Raw genomic sequence first — 14,644 nt, forward strand, 5'->3', positions numbered from 1 at the left:
TTGTGTATGGTTCAAAGAAAATTAGATTGTTGGCAGCTAATTTGATCTTCTTAGCATTTTATACTAATAACTTATGTATTTTGCTTGCCTTTCATGACAGCAACTAGAAAATCAGGACAGGAGCTGTAGTAGTAAACGGTTCAGAAGAATTAGGGCCGTCCCTTGTCGAGTTTGTTGTGGTGACTCATCAGCCGTAGCAATTACTTGGCAGAGCGTATTCCCCTTCTCCTGGTGGCATATATGCATGATTCCTGTTTTCAACTTGCCTTGGGTTGGAAACTCTGAAAGTTTAGCCTCTCCCCAGACTTCAGTGTTTCCGTTTCCAGGCTGCCTGGAATCAGGAAGTAAAGAAGCAGCAGCAAATTTTGCAAACTAGAAGAAAGGATCTTTTTTTTTTTAAGGAAAAAGAAAGGTCAGTTTTTTTACGGTATCCAAGCTTATTTTCCTCTGTCCGGTGCACAGTATGCTGTCCTGCTGGAAGGGTTATAGGTCATTATGGGAAAGGATTTCAGTTTAAAAACTAACAAGTAAATGATGTCGAAAGAGCAGCAGAGAAGGCAGGGGACTTGCCTCTGAGTGGAGAATGGCAGCTGCTCTTTTGCTAGCTTCTCTGTGAGGTCTGGCAGCTTCACGCTGAGCCTGGCAGGGGCAGCAGAGCAAATGGCAAAGGACATGTAATGTCAGAACTTTCTATTTATGGAGCTTTTGGCCTCTGCAAGCTTGCCTTTGTTTAGCGTCCCAGTGGCACAGGTAAGATGATTGTTTCTGTTTTTATAGAAAGGCAGTATTAATCTCAATTGGCATTGCTCTTGCCTAACTTGTGAATTTGCTGTTCCTGTATGAACTTCTAGTTTGGGCTGCGTTCTGCCACATCAAATAGGATTCTGCAAACTGGGAGGTCAGGAAAGCTGAGAAAAACAGGAGGCAGCTGCATGGGGTGTGTCACTGCTAGGCCATGTTACTCAGCTGAATTTTGGATAGGCCTTTCTAAGAGAAGCCTGGATATATATAATGAATGTGTGCTGATTTTATTTATATTTTTTTCAATATATATGTACACATACGTGCAGAGCTATGTATGTATGTGTGCACATATATATAAATACAAAGCCTTTATCAGAATCACCTATATATTAGTATAAATGCAAGTGGTTCTGCAAAATTTTAAAACTTTATATCTGAAAAAAACCCATGCATTTTCCTCTTTTTATAGGGAACATAAGGAGATCAGAGGTTTCTAATGTAATTTTTTAAAGGAACAAAGACTCGGTAATATGTAAAACAATACAGGCAACTGCAGTTAAATTCTAGACACTTTTGGATTGTTTCTCCCTTCAGTCAGTGAGGCTGCTCCGATAATAAAATTTGTTAAATCATGCTGGTGATAGCAGCCAAGAAAGATCACATACAAGGGGAGACTGCTGGCTGCTGGAAAGGCAAAGTAATTCCTAATACACAGTTGCACAAGAGACAAATGTGTCTTAGGGCGTCTAAATAAAGTTTTGTCGGACGTCTCTGACTGACAGAGCAGCTGTCTGTACGCAGCACCGGGCGCAGGCAGTAAGAGAGACTGAGGCTTTTGTGTTGGATACAGTTTACACATGAATATTGTGTTAATTCATGCCTTGATGAATAGGATGTTTGGACTTGGATTTCTTCGTAATCCTTCCCTTGGCTGTCACTTTATGCTTGCAGTGTTAGAGGCAAGACATCTAAAATGAGCGCCGATACAGAAACCCAACTGAGAGGACTCTTCCAAAATCCCCTGCAAGATTTTGAGCAGTGGAAGCCATCGGTCCAGATGCTCCTGGAGACTCCGGAGCCAGCGCTGGCTCACATTGAGGTAGAAAACCTGTTACTAAGTTCAGAAACTGATACTTGGTTTGTGTTTGCCCAAGCGATGCCAGCAGCTGCCTGCACACGGCTGCCAGACAGCAGCAGCTGGAAGGACCTTTCCAGTATGGCAGGAAACCCCCCTGGCTGGAGGTCAATACTTAACTATAGCTGTAACAGATCGTCATATTTTCTGCCCTTTGTTTGGTTAACTGGAGCTGTCAACTGAGTAGGCTGAATTAAAGTGATAGATGTCTTTAACAATGATGATAATATTGTTTAGCATTATCCCAAATCTCCCTGGATGGGAAGTCTGTGGACTCTGTTAAGAAGTGTGTAGTAATATAGTTGTGGGATTAAAACGCATGATTTCTGCATGCGCCCAGGAAGGTGTTTGTTACTCTGTCATCCCTGTGATCTCCAGAATAAATGTGTCTGTGAACAGGGATGGAGTTTATCCTCGGGATGAGCATTCAAGCTGTCCTTTCTGTTGGTTGTTTAGGCCTCTCCTCTGCACAGACAACTCTTTCCATAGTACAGCTTTCCTCTATTTCTGTTCACAAAATGGATGCAGCCCTGGTGCTTCTAACATTATCAGGAAGACTTTTCCTTTAACTGGGCACTGTCCAGGTACCTTCTGTTACCCCTTGTCGGCCCAGCATGCTGTTTTTACCTGACTTTGTCATACTGCTTTGGTTGTGTGACTTGTGTGAGAATAATGTGGTTATATGATTTTTATTTTTTTGATATGATTTCAATGCAAGATTTTTTTTCTCCTTGAGGCTGCTCTAGCTGAAAGCTCCCAGTTCAACGAGAAGTTGATGACATTACAGCTGAAGAAAGATTTGCTAAACAATATCCTTGGTGAGGAAAAAGCAAAGTCTTTCCTGCAAGAAGTAGCTGAAGCTTCAAAGGAGAGAGAAATTATACACACAAGTCTGCTGCAAAGCAAAAGCAAACTCCAGGTGAGCTTCAAAGCCCATATACAATCTTTGCCTGTGAAAAAGACAATGATCAATCTTTTACTAAGCCACTTTCATAGATAGAAATTTAGTATTAACCATCTGTGCCCAATCCATTTTTCAAAGTTGATCAAACATGCAAATAAACTTGTGGTCTGTTGCATAGTGGAGCTTGGTGTTTGTTGTGAGTTTGAAATGGACATTGACAAAAGTTAATGCCAAGGGTTATGTATGTTGAATGCTGGAGCATTATTTTTCTTTTTCTTTTTCTTTCTCCATCTAGAATTTGATAGCGCAACATAAGGACTTTGATGCTGGTTTCGCACCTTTGCAGAAGAAATTGTCTGCCATCAAAGCCAAATTAGATCTAGAGAAGGAACCACAACCTGACCTCTTGGGTAAAAAGACACAACTCCAGAGACTACAGGTACATTACAGCAGTGCTTGACCGTGATATCCTCAGTTAATTGTGGTCTCGTTTGTTCATATTTTATTAGCATTAGGAATTCATTACCTTGTCCCCTCAATTAATTGTGTGTTAGATAATTTCATTTGGTCCAGTTGGAGCATGGTGTAAATGAAATTGAAGCAATGCAGCTGAAGAACTGGCAGACTGGGCTTGAGGGAAGGAACAAGCAGCTGGAAACTGTTGGTGCCATGCATTGGGCTAGTTTTACTGCTAAAGAAAATGTATCCTGATACTTCCCACTGGGAGTGAAACTGCACAAGATAACCTGAACCAATATAACTCCCTCCAAAAGCAGAGAGTTCCCATTGTCCCACCTCCTTCTGCATCCCCCCCGTCCTGCTCTTTACCTTGTCACAGCTTTGACATGCACTGGATTTACTCCATGGGCCGATTCAGCTGGCCAAGATGAGACAAAAATAATCAACAGGAAAAGATGATCATTTTCCACTTGGTTAGTGGTTCAGCAAAGGGTCCATCATGCAGTAGAGCCTGATCAAGGTTGGGCCAGGGGTGAGAAGAGCAGGAGGGGAAGAAAGAGGGGATGTGACTTTTCGCCATGGTAAGCTAAAGTGATTCAGCTACATGGTGCCACTTCACCCTTGGTGACTGCAGGGGTGTTATCAACATAGTTCTTTGTAGTACTTAGCTGTTTATACTATGTCTCCTCTGGCTGCTTCTCAGCAACTTACCTTCTTTGTTATCAACTGGTAACATGTAAGGACCTACAACCATTTCTTTCAGAAACATTTACTCCTAGATGTCAAAACAATTTTCTTAAAGATGGTGATTGTTCCTGGGTTCTTTTGTCCTCACACTGTCAAATGAATCTACCTTTAGTGTGTGTTTTGTGGAGGTCCGTGCAACATCTAGCACGTTGCCCATGTGGAATCCGTCTTTTTCTCCGCAGATGATCCGAGATGACTTGGCAGAGCTTGGCATTCAAATGGAGGCAGTAGAGAAGCTTGTTCAGTCAAATACCACACACAGGCATGAGATGAACCAACTTTCATCTGACTCTCAGGCTCTGAAGAGGTCGTTGGAGGTAACATAAGGAAGAGTTTTTAGTTGCCTGAGTTGTCGTCAGTTCCCACTATTTAAAAATATTTTAAAAAATCTTTGAGCATATGAGATTATATGCTTTGAGTGACAGATGTTTTCATTTCAGGGGAAGAATTCTTATGAATTTCATAACACTTCCAGGATTCTCTGGTTATCTGTAATGTGATTTCCTTTTGGGATAGGATACCATCCGCACAGATTTTATATCTGTGTAAATTATTTCTGGAGTGGGCCTGAGATTTCCAACCAAAAGACCTCATAGTTACATTATCACAGAAGTGCTTGGACACCTTCACGGATTCCCGAATAGTGGTTTTGTACCAAACTGTTGATTATTTTTTTTTTTTTTATAGCTTTGTGACTTAAAAGTTAATGAGAGAAATGAGTTGCCATTGGATAAGTACTTGTTTTGACCTGAGGCATTTTCTAGTTTAAACATTGCTATAAAACGACCTTTCAAAGCAGTTTCAGAAGAAGAGCTTGTAAAATTACCTTAGTTATGCAGGTCACCATGAAAATACTTAAGACGAAGTATTACCCTAGTATGCACTGTGGAGTTCTAGTTTCAATCTCAATAATTCCATTTATTGCTGAACTGGACTTTTGCCAAAAAAGTCTGTACAGTCATTTCTGATTCAGGGAGTATATGGTGTATTTAATATTGACTGGGGTATAAAAATACAAACATATTCTTTATTCTGTTTCATCTGAAGAGGAAGGGAGCTATTCTAGTGCTTAATGCCCCCCCATGTGGTTGAATTCAGGCCTGCAGGAGCTTGTAGGTGTTTTCTATGCCACTGATGCTAAAGGATAGGTTTTTTGCGTTTCATTAATGGCTGTTTTTTTCTTTTTTGACCATGAGATTCTGTGCCAGAAGTCACGGCGTTAGATCCCGTAATGAAACTGCTTTTTGTCTGTGTTTAGTTGCTGACATTTTTATCATTTGTAGTTGATGATAAAGCAGAGTGAAGAGTACGTTCAGAAGCACTGGGCGTATAACGACAAACTCTCTGACCTCCAGCGGTGGATCACAGTAACCACGGAGAAGATTGACTCCTACCAGGATGTTGATGGAGAGCAGAACACTGAGGGCAGGGTGGCAGACCTGGAGGTGAGAAAAGCATCTTAGTGTAAGATGTTAATTATTCACTTTGCGGCATTCAGACATTAAGGGCAGGGGTTTTCTAGTGAGGGTTTCCTGGTTGGGGAGAGTAATGATGGTTTGTTTCTCCTGCGATAACTGTTGATTGCTGCTGCCTCCCTGCTTTGCCCTGTGTTGTGGGATGCGGAGCTAGGTAAAAGACAAGAACAGCAAGAAATAGCTAAAAACTGTTGAGATGGATAAAGTATTATCAAAGGGATAGGTGGTTTTAAAAAAGCTCTTCCTGCCAGGGTGATATCTCTGGACAACACCTACCTTTGCCTGTCTGTACTCATTGATACATTGAATGTTATTACCCTGTTAGCTAACCTTATACTGTGTTGAACTGAGCTGTCCCACAGCTGCTAGCTTTTCCCTTTGTAGCAGTATTTTGCGTGCTAGATTCACTCTGGCACGCCTTCATATGGGAAACCAAGATATCTCATGGGAAGGCTACAGAAGTGGTGCATTGACAGCTTGTGCCCTTTAAGTTCTGCCATCAGCTCTTTGACCTATGTTGGCTCTTTGCAGGAATCCACAGCATATTTTTTTTTCCGCTAGGTATGTTCTAGCTAGTGCCAACAGAACCAGCATAGTCCTGGACTGAACATGGCCTTCAGTCTGACATAGCCTCTGCTTTACCCAGGATACGTAGAAGTAACTGTAAGGACTGTACGTTTCAGAGATGGCTAGCTGAGTTTCCAGATAAGGAGGTCCAGCTGCACCTTGTGGAAGCTCATGGCCAGCTGGTCATGGAGAATTCTTCCCCAGAGGAGACTGCCCATGTCCAGGCAGAGCTGGATCAGCTGAAGGAATCGTGGAGATCACTGAAGGAGATGGCAACTGGGTAAGTGTTCATGTACATCTTCCTCGTGTCCCTTCAAGGGGATGCTCTTTACTGCCATATGACCAGACACACTTGATGCTTTGTGCTCTGTGCTGTGAAAGTGATCAGTTATGTTACAATGCAAGGAGCAAGGTGAGGTTTTATTTAATTGTTTATAAACGGGAAATAATTACTTTCAAGAGAACCATTTCAGAGAATCCGGGGATCAGAGCAGCCTATGAAGCTGCCTTTTCCTCACACTCAGAGCAGGCAGTGTCTCGTTAGGATGCAGCTCACCCTGGTACTGCCAGTTCTTGTCAGAGGAAATAGGACATAGACTGGGTGACTTCTGCTCTTCTGCCTCACCTTCCTGTTCTCCCCACTGTCTGATCTGGAGATACGTTCAAGGAAGCTGTATCTGCACTGGGATTTGTGCCTTTTGCAAACCAGCAAGAGTATAAACAGAGTTAACATCTTCTCTTAGCTGGCAAATGTGGACTTAATTTATTTTACCCTCACTGTGCAGTGTCAAACTGCTGCTCATATTTGCTAGTCCATGTTAAAATTTAATACTGTGCCACTTGTGTGAATATATCCATAGATAGTGTCAGAATAGGCATAAAAATGAAATGACTAAATTGAGGAAGGCTCGATTGTACTGCCTGCTGTTACCCCACAGGAAGGTATGTTGTCAAGGTAATAATTTTCAGTTCCCCGAATAAAAGAAAAAAAAAAACCACAAACCACTTGGAAATGTTAGAACTAGAGGACAGGTGCTGCTTTGAGACACTCCTGTCTTGATCTTATTTTGTTAAAAAGATGTTGGAAATAACTTTAATAGCAATAGTGCTATTAATAGTAATAATAGTATAATAATAATAGTGCTATTTCACCAGAGGTGTCCCCGATAGCCCCGCTCAAAACATGAATGTCTCATCATTAGATGCTTCACTGCACTGATGTCTCTGGTTTTGTGTTTTCAAGTCTTCTCAAAAAGTGGCAGTTAAATAGACCAGTGGCTGATAAGAAGAAGAAAATAGCATTTGTGGACAGCAGATGGATGTCTGGACCTACCTTCTGTCATTTAGATACATATCCGAACCATAAGCAGGTGAGAGGGGGACTCTGTATCTGCCTTCGTATCAGCTTCACAAGAACAATTTTATTGGCTTCATTTGATACTATGGGTTACAAAGTTGGAGGTTAAGATCTTGCAATCAGGCCTTCAGAGGAAACATCTGACATAACAGTAAGGACTTTTTTGTTCTTGTTCTGTAACCTAGGAGGAAATAGAAGGGCAACACACGAGCAGCCACCTGAAGCTCCTACACGACTTTGAAGAGTGGTTACAAGGAGAAAACAACAAACTAACTAAAATTCTTGCTGTGACTTCATCTTCTGCAGAGGAAATTAAGGCACGTCAGAGCAAACTGGAGGTTAGTTTTCAGGGGATGAAGATGGAGACAAAGATTGCAATAAGTGCAAATCCTTCCAACACAACACCAACCAAAAAAAAATCCAAAAAACCAAAACAAACTAACCAGCCAACAACAACAAAAAAAAATAACAAAAAAACCCCCCACAAAACAAACCAACCTCCCCTCCCCCCCCCCCCCCAAAAAAAAACCCACACCCCCAAACCCCTCAAACACTGCACTCTCTGCTTTAGGAGAGTCGGGGACTCTGGAGTAGATGAAGCTCAGGAATTTAGGACAAGTATTTCACCCCTTCTACTAAGAAAGGTCTGCCAGAGCTGGCGTGGTAGAAGGGCAGGAAGCAGCCTGGCTTCTAGCTGTTGGACTGGAAATTTCTGGTGTGGTATGGCAAAGGTGTTCATTAAAAGAAACTGATTAAAATCAGTGTTTGGTATTTGGCCTCACTCTCTTTGTTGAGTATAGCCAGAGGCAATGACAATGGATGCTGTAAGAAATGAAACAAACAGAAATATCCAAGGCTGCAGGAGTCCTTCAGATGAGCTGGCCCTTTTATAGCATTTCAGTCCAAAAAAAATGCTAACAAAAATAAAGGCGCTATTCCAGAGTACCCAGTAGTTTGATTTAGTACCACTGTTCTTTTGAATGCTGGATTTTAAAAGTGGGGCCTTCTTGAATTCTGAGTTGCTGCTGACCTTGTCTTTGCCTGCAGGAGCTGCAGTCTCGTGTGCCTGAGGGTCAGAGTCTCTTTGAGGACCTTCTTGATCTTCAGCCTGTCTTTGGAAATTCTGAGGATCTGGAGGACCTGCGTTACCGATGGATGCTCTACAAATCTAAACTGAAAGAGTACATGAGCTCACCGGTAGGTGACAGCACTCAATTCACAGCTGCTGATCTCTGCCATCGCTCTTTTAGTTGCTTCACATTGCTAGTCATAATTCAACAGTACATGTGTGTGTCTGCTTAATTAAAACCTCTCTTAGTAAATGCCATCAGACAGAACAAAAATAGCCATGTATTTATAAATATGAGCACAAATATTCTAGTATTAAAATAAGAGTTGTGTGCTATCTTTTTCCCTTTGTAAGCAATGCTACGAGTATTTCTCAAAATGTAAGATTCAAAACAGAACACAATTGGCTGTTGTCAAAGATGCATGCAGTTGAGGTCTGTGAGATGTTTGTGTGTAAGAGTATTTTGGATATACACCTAGTTCTGGGCACATAGATTTCTAATTTTTTGCCCATTCTCCACACAACATTCTCCATTGAGTTATTTTTTTTCAACAGTTCCTGTAGTAAGAAAATATTCACTGTTCTTTATTTGTGTCTCCTGCTGTGAGGCAGAGTGATAAGAGCGATCACTGACCGAACTGACTCAGAAAGTAACTGTGCACAGAAGGACCTAGTCCTTTTTGAAACTGTCTTTATTATCTAAGAATTTGGAATTAAATAAAGAGGAGGTATTTTAATGCAAGAACCAAATGATTAAAGAAATTACTGAATTGTATGTAAGACATGCTAAGGATGGCAGAATTCATCCCCATATGTAAGATATTCCATGGCATGCTAAAGATATTCCCACGCTCTTAGCATAAACATACATAGTTATTAATTAAGATATTTCTAGCTTAACTACTTACATTATGTGTTCAACTTTAAGATACCTTAATCAGAGGATTAGACTTTACAGGTGTGAATTTGGTACTTTCTGTGTGCAAAGTGCTTTGGAAGGTATCTGAACTCGAACACGTAAAGTTTGAGGCACCTGAAAATTTTCTGCTTTGGGAAACCTTATCTTCAAATCCAAAGCTTACTTAGAATACAAATCCTTGAAAGTGCACGGAAGGTAAGCATGACCTCTATTAATAAAGAGCATATTTCTAAGAATTGTTTGCCATTGATTATAATGAGTTATACTCTGTTGACCAAAACCTTGTGTAAGCATAAATATAGTCAATAGGTGTCAGTAAAGTGAAAGCTATTGCTGAGAGAACTGCTCATCTGATTCAAATGGTCAAGAATCAGAAAACATTTCAGCTTTCAGCCTAATGTGTATTAAAAAGCTCATTAAAATAAAATCTCCTGCTGGTTCACTCTATCCAGGTGACCATGAATTTGAAAGAAAATCCCCCGTGAGGTGAATACTCATTTATAGGCTCCACTGGGATCTTAAATTCACGATATTATTTTTTTTCCCTTTTTTTTTTTTTTTTTTTCTCTCTTAAACAGAGTCCTGGATCTTTGGAAGAACCAGACAGATTCAGAAAGGTATGACAGTTTCCTATCATTAAGCTAAAAAACGTTTGATAAGACATTTTGCAGATAATTATTTTAAATGACACTTCTCTAAAGATTCTTGAGATTAATTTGTGTACTAAGAGCCTCTCTTAAAGAAGTTTATTTCTTCCAGATTTTAAAAGGAAAAATATTACAGAGTTTTTATACTGGAGCTATGCTTACCCTATCTCTGTAAGCTAAATAACCATCTCCTGGGAGAGTAGGGGAACTCAGTTTTTGTTCCTCTACATGCTATATGAACTTAATTCATTTTTCAAAAGAGACTAAGGAAGAGCCGAAATATCTCTCTAAAGGATTTAGGGGTCAAGTGCATAAAATAATTTTGAAAGTGGTACTTCTGATTCTTCAGACGCTTCTGAAAAAATTGCTTTGGATCATTCAGTCCACTTTCTTTCTAATGCAGAAAACCAGAGAAAGTCAAGAGATTTGTCTAATGTTATTAGACTAAATCCTTATTCTAAGCAGAAGAATTCCTCCTGTGAAGGATTTTCTTTTGGCAGTGATGACATAAGAAACAGAAGCGGTACAGGAGACGATAAGGAGCAGCTTAAAGAAAACAAAATGCTGCCAGTTTCTTATTGAACCCAAGCAGCATTTGTCATCCCATTTTCATAAAGTTGTCAAGTTTTTCTGTTGACCTGAGCAGTGTTGAACTGAATCTTTTCTCTCTCTCACGATTTGCTTTGTTTAGAGCCACTCTTAGCTTCTGCTTTGTACTCTCATCTCACTTTCCGTTTGTTTCGTGAAGGAATAGAATAAGGCTTTATTTGCCCAACACACAGTAGATTGGATGAATAACATGTTGCAGGAATATAATCACGTAATCTTCTTAAGCTAAATCAAACCCTTGATTTTTTCCTGTTGCAACATCTTTTTAGAAGAGACAAATATTTAAAGGATGCAGCGCGATGCACTTCTAGGATGGCCAGAAATCAAGACTGTCCCCGTTCCAATGAGAGATTCCTCTGGTACTCAAATGTGGAGTAGCATCTCCATTATGTTCCCCCCCGTGAAATACTGTCCCATTTAAGGTAGTTTTCGCACATCCCCTGAATAGTTTTGGCCACAGTTCAGCCTTCCTGAAAACCTCCAAAGAGTTTCTGTTCTTGCCTGGCTGGTTGAGCATTAATTGTTTGGTACTGTTGATCATCCTGTAAGGTCACCAGAATTTTTCAGGCTGGAAAAACAAAGCGACATTTTAATCCTTGGTGTAGAGGCAGCCAAACAGTTATTAGTGCTGCTTTTCCCTAGAACAGGCCTAAAGGGATATTCCAGCAGACTGACCAAGGTATTCTCTGCTTTCGTATGATTTGGTTGGGTCAAGTTGTTTGTAGGGGAAAACAAAACAAAAGCTTTAAGCATAAGCCCATCTCCACTGCACAATTAGATACCATTTGTTAATTCATCTGTCCTGCCTGCCTTGGGGTAGGTGGTATTTATTCCTCCTTAACTTCTCTGAAGGAGACTAACGTCTTCAGTTAATTTTCAAGGATATTAGAGTAACATAATGGCATACAGCAAATGTTTGTCAATTAGGCCTACAGCAAGAGCACAAAAAAAGCCTTCTATGAGTTTTTAATAGCTACTGAACACAAACAAAGAGAAACAGCTCGGGGTAGGAAGGAGCGAAGAACTGAAATACCTCAAAGCATGATGGAAATGGCTCCCATTGCACCAACAAGTGATTTGCAGTTTCCCTTCAGCCAGTACACGTGTTGCAGTAACTTGCACCTTGCTCACTTTGTGCGATTTTGCTGATTTGAGAGCATTCTTTCTCTATTTAAACAGTATCACTACCATGAGAATCCAAGTGCTGTAAGCAGAGGTGTCTCTTTTTTCATTCAGGGAAGGGCTTTTACCAGGATGTGAGCCTGTGTTGCCATAAGATTGCTGAGCACCACTGAAGAGAACCAGAAAATAATGTTGATCCCTTTTGGGTGCATTGCTGTTCAGGCTGAGAGAAGAGGAAAAGCAAACCGACTGCAGAATTTGTGGCTTTGCAGTTTATTTTAGATTCAGTTTAACACCTAAAGTGTGGCTAGCAATGAAAGAAAGATTAGGCGAAATATTTTTGTATGTTTTGAATATCCTTTGGAAACCATGGTGAAGGAAACCAAGTATGCTGAGAGAATGGCCAATCTCGAGAGTTAGTATCTGCAGAAAGTACACGTGGTTGTGGGCTGCATCACGGTATTTGCAACATTCAGTGAGTTTGCATGCAATGGGATCGGGTTATCTCTAATTTGTGAGCTCCCTCATGCTTTTGGGTGGCACAAAATTGGCACAGGTGGCAGAATTTCAGGTTTTTTTGGACTGGTCTCTGCTTTCTGCAAGACAAGGTGCCCCGTGACTCTGCTTGTCGCTCTTGTTTGAGCTGTGAACGTTTTCTAACAGCAGCAGATCAACCTGGAGAAGGGGCAGACTGTGGCCAGTCTCCTTCCATTGCCTTCTGGTTTTATTCCATTTCTAGACTGCTTGGCTAAATGTTGGATAGAATACAGCCTGCTCCGTGTATAGTAACGTGCTGTTTTTCTGATCATTCATCCTTTGCTGAGGACATGCCCCAAGCCACTGGTGCCCTTAGGAGCAGTACAGGCTAATGATTGCGATGGGAGCGACTTCTTGTTGATTAACAAAAAACAGTTGCAGGAAATTGCACTGGCTGCAGTGAATTTTTAGCAGGTGCCAGTGACAGGGCGATGTAGATGGAGATTTCTGCAGGGCACCTAGCACACCCAAGGACATAATCAAGAAAATGCTCAATAATAACTATGATGAATGTTACTTTCAAAGGCTGGCTCCCAGCTACCTGAAAATATTCCATGAGCATTCTTAGCATAAATAGGAAGTCAAAGGCTCATTATTTACAGGTCTAGGTAGCGCTGTTTGATTTATTTTCTCGAGTGCTCAGAGTAATTACACTTCCTTGCTAAACAAATGCTTCTGGCTTTATTGTTTGTACAAACAAAATAATTAGGATTCATTACATCAGTGGTCAGCTAATTGCTTCCTTTGAGATTCTGCTAAGAGTAATCTCCTGTAACACACAGACAGAAGGAACGTGTAATTTAATCTTATTTAGAAATGTCATTGATCTGGAGTCAATCAAATTAATGCAGTCATTCAGGAAACTGTGCAAAGCAAGAGCTGCCACAGCTTGCCAGGAAGAAAACAGAAATGTGCCCAAGTGCAGATATGACAGGAGTTCTTCATGGCAGGAAGTCACGTTACAGAAATGCACAGCATCGTGTGTTCATGCCTGTGTTAGTGGTGCCCCTCTGAAAGTATGTGGCCCGTTTATTTTCCTGAAGTCCTGCTGGGTGTTAGCCACTTGAAATCTTCTGTACAATTACATTCTTAGTAAAACGGAAAAGACTCATTAAAAGGTATCTTTCCCTCAGTTTTCCATATCTCTTTTATAGATAGAGGTAATATCTCTCCATATTTTTTTCATCACTGTGCCTGTCTGCTTTAGGAATTATACCATGGACCAAACACAGAAGATGGGCATCTTACCATTAAAAATTAGCAGATAAACTTATTTTCCCACAGCAGTGATATTTGGTCAGAAAGGAGACTTGGGGGGGGGGGGGGGGGGGGAAAGGCAGCTGAAAAATCCTGATTGCCTCTTCCTAACTCTGACCCCCTGTTAAGTATACTGTGCCAGACAGCATCATCCCCTTCTTTCTGCAGCAGACCCAGGGACATCCCTTCACGTTACTGCACCAGTGAGACTGCCTGCCAGTCTGCTCTTACTTCTGTAGGTTTCGTGTTGTTCACCAGTCTATATTACAGCTTTCCCAAATGCTAGACAACAGGGACTCTTTGTTTATGTTTCATCTGGTTCTGCCACTTCTGTGCCTTGCTGATGCTCTCCCTCTACAGCAGTGCTGGTGCAAGATGGAGATGACCTCTTGCTTCCCAAGACAACTGGTTCTTACTTTCTGTTAATGTTAACGTGGTATTAGCTAGGTATGTGCTTGGTGGTCCCTGCTTGCCTTGTTGAAAAGATGTGTCCTTTAGTAGCCTACCATGTTGTGAAGTATTAGCAGATTTTCAGCAAGCAGATACCTTAGAATGATTTTCTCAGCAGATATAATTTTACCTCCTAACTGAAAAGTAACGAGAGAGAGATTTGTTGACCAATAGCAGAATGAAACCAATTTCCATTATATACTTGAAAAATGTTTCTACTGTAAAAAGCATGGTAGAAAAAATTCTTGTAACCAATACCTCAAATTGTATACATATTAGTTTTTTAAAAGTAAGCCGTCACATTTTAAAATTATTTAAATAAAAATGCAAATAATATTCAAATTATGCATAGTGACTGCTGAAATTTAAGAAAAGTTTAATCTTGGCTTGAGAGAAGTCACTGGCAAAGCAGCTGGAAACATACTTTGTTGACATGATAAGCCGTCTTTTGATATCAGTAGCGTCTCCTACCAGTTCCAGAACATGTTGTCTTTATTTCAGCTTTTATTCTTTCTATGCTCAATTTAATTAGTTTATTTCAAATCGCAAGGCTGAGTGGGAGTTGGAAATTGAGCGAAGTAGTTCTACTTCTCTGTCTTCCTGAAAAAATGTAGAACACTGATATCTCCTACTAAATTTCAGATAC

At 40.7% G+C, this 14,644-nt stretch overlaps 1 protein-coding gene across 6 annotated transcripts in view; it reads left to right on the forward strand.

Annotated features, from left to right (window-relative positions):
* The window catches only part of SYNE3 (spectrin repeat containing nuclear envelope family member 3), an 83,480-nt gene that overhangs the window by 50,080 nt on the left and 18,756 nt on the right, over nucleotides 1–14,644 (forward strand). For 3 of the 6 annotated variants that reach the window (XM_074584097.1, XM_074584095.1, XM_074584098.1), the window contains 8 exons: nucleotides 1,696–1,843; nucleotides 2,616–2,798; nucleotides 3,079–3,222; nucleotides 4,172–4,306; nucleotides 5,273–5,434; nucleotides 6,148–6,311; nucleotides 7,275–7,401; nucleotides 7,574–8,260. In XM_074584097.1, the coding sequence (XP_074440198.1) occupies nucleotides 1,696–1,843; nucleotides 2,616–2,798; nucleotides 3,079–3,222; nucleotides 4,172–4,306; nucleotides 5,273–5,434; nucleotides 6,148–6,311; nucleotides 7,275–7,401; nucleotides 7,574–8,140 (1,630 nt within the window). In that variant the 3' untranslated portion in view covers nucleotides 8,141–8,260. Of the gene's footprint in view, nucleotides 1–1,695; nucleotides 1,844–2,615; nucleotides 2,799–3,078; nucleotides 3,223–4,171; nucleotides 4,307–5,272; nucleotides 5,435–6,025; nucleotides 6,312–7,274; nucleotides 7,402–7,573; nucleotides 8,261–8,435; nucleotides 8,586–9,954; nucleotides 9,994–14,644 lie in introns of those variants that run through there. The other 3 variants (XM_074584099.1, XM_074584100.1, XM_074584101.1) reach the window with 2 other exon arrangements.

Source organism: Larus michahellis, chromosome 4, assembly GCF_964199755.1.
Source record: "Larus michahellis chromosome 4, bLarMic1.1, whole genome shotgun sequence".
NCBI lineage: Eukaryota > Metazoa > Chordata > Aves > Charadriiformes > Laridae > Larus > Larus michahellis.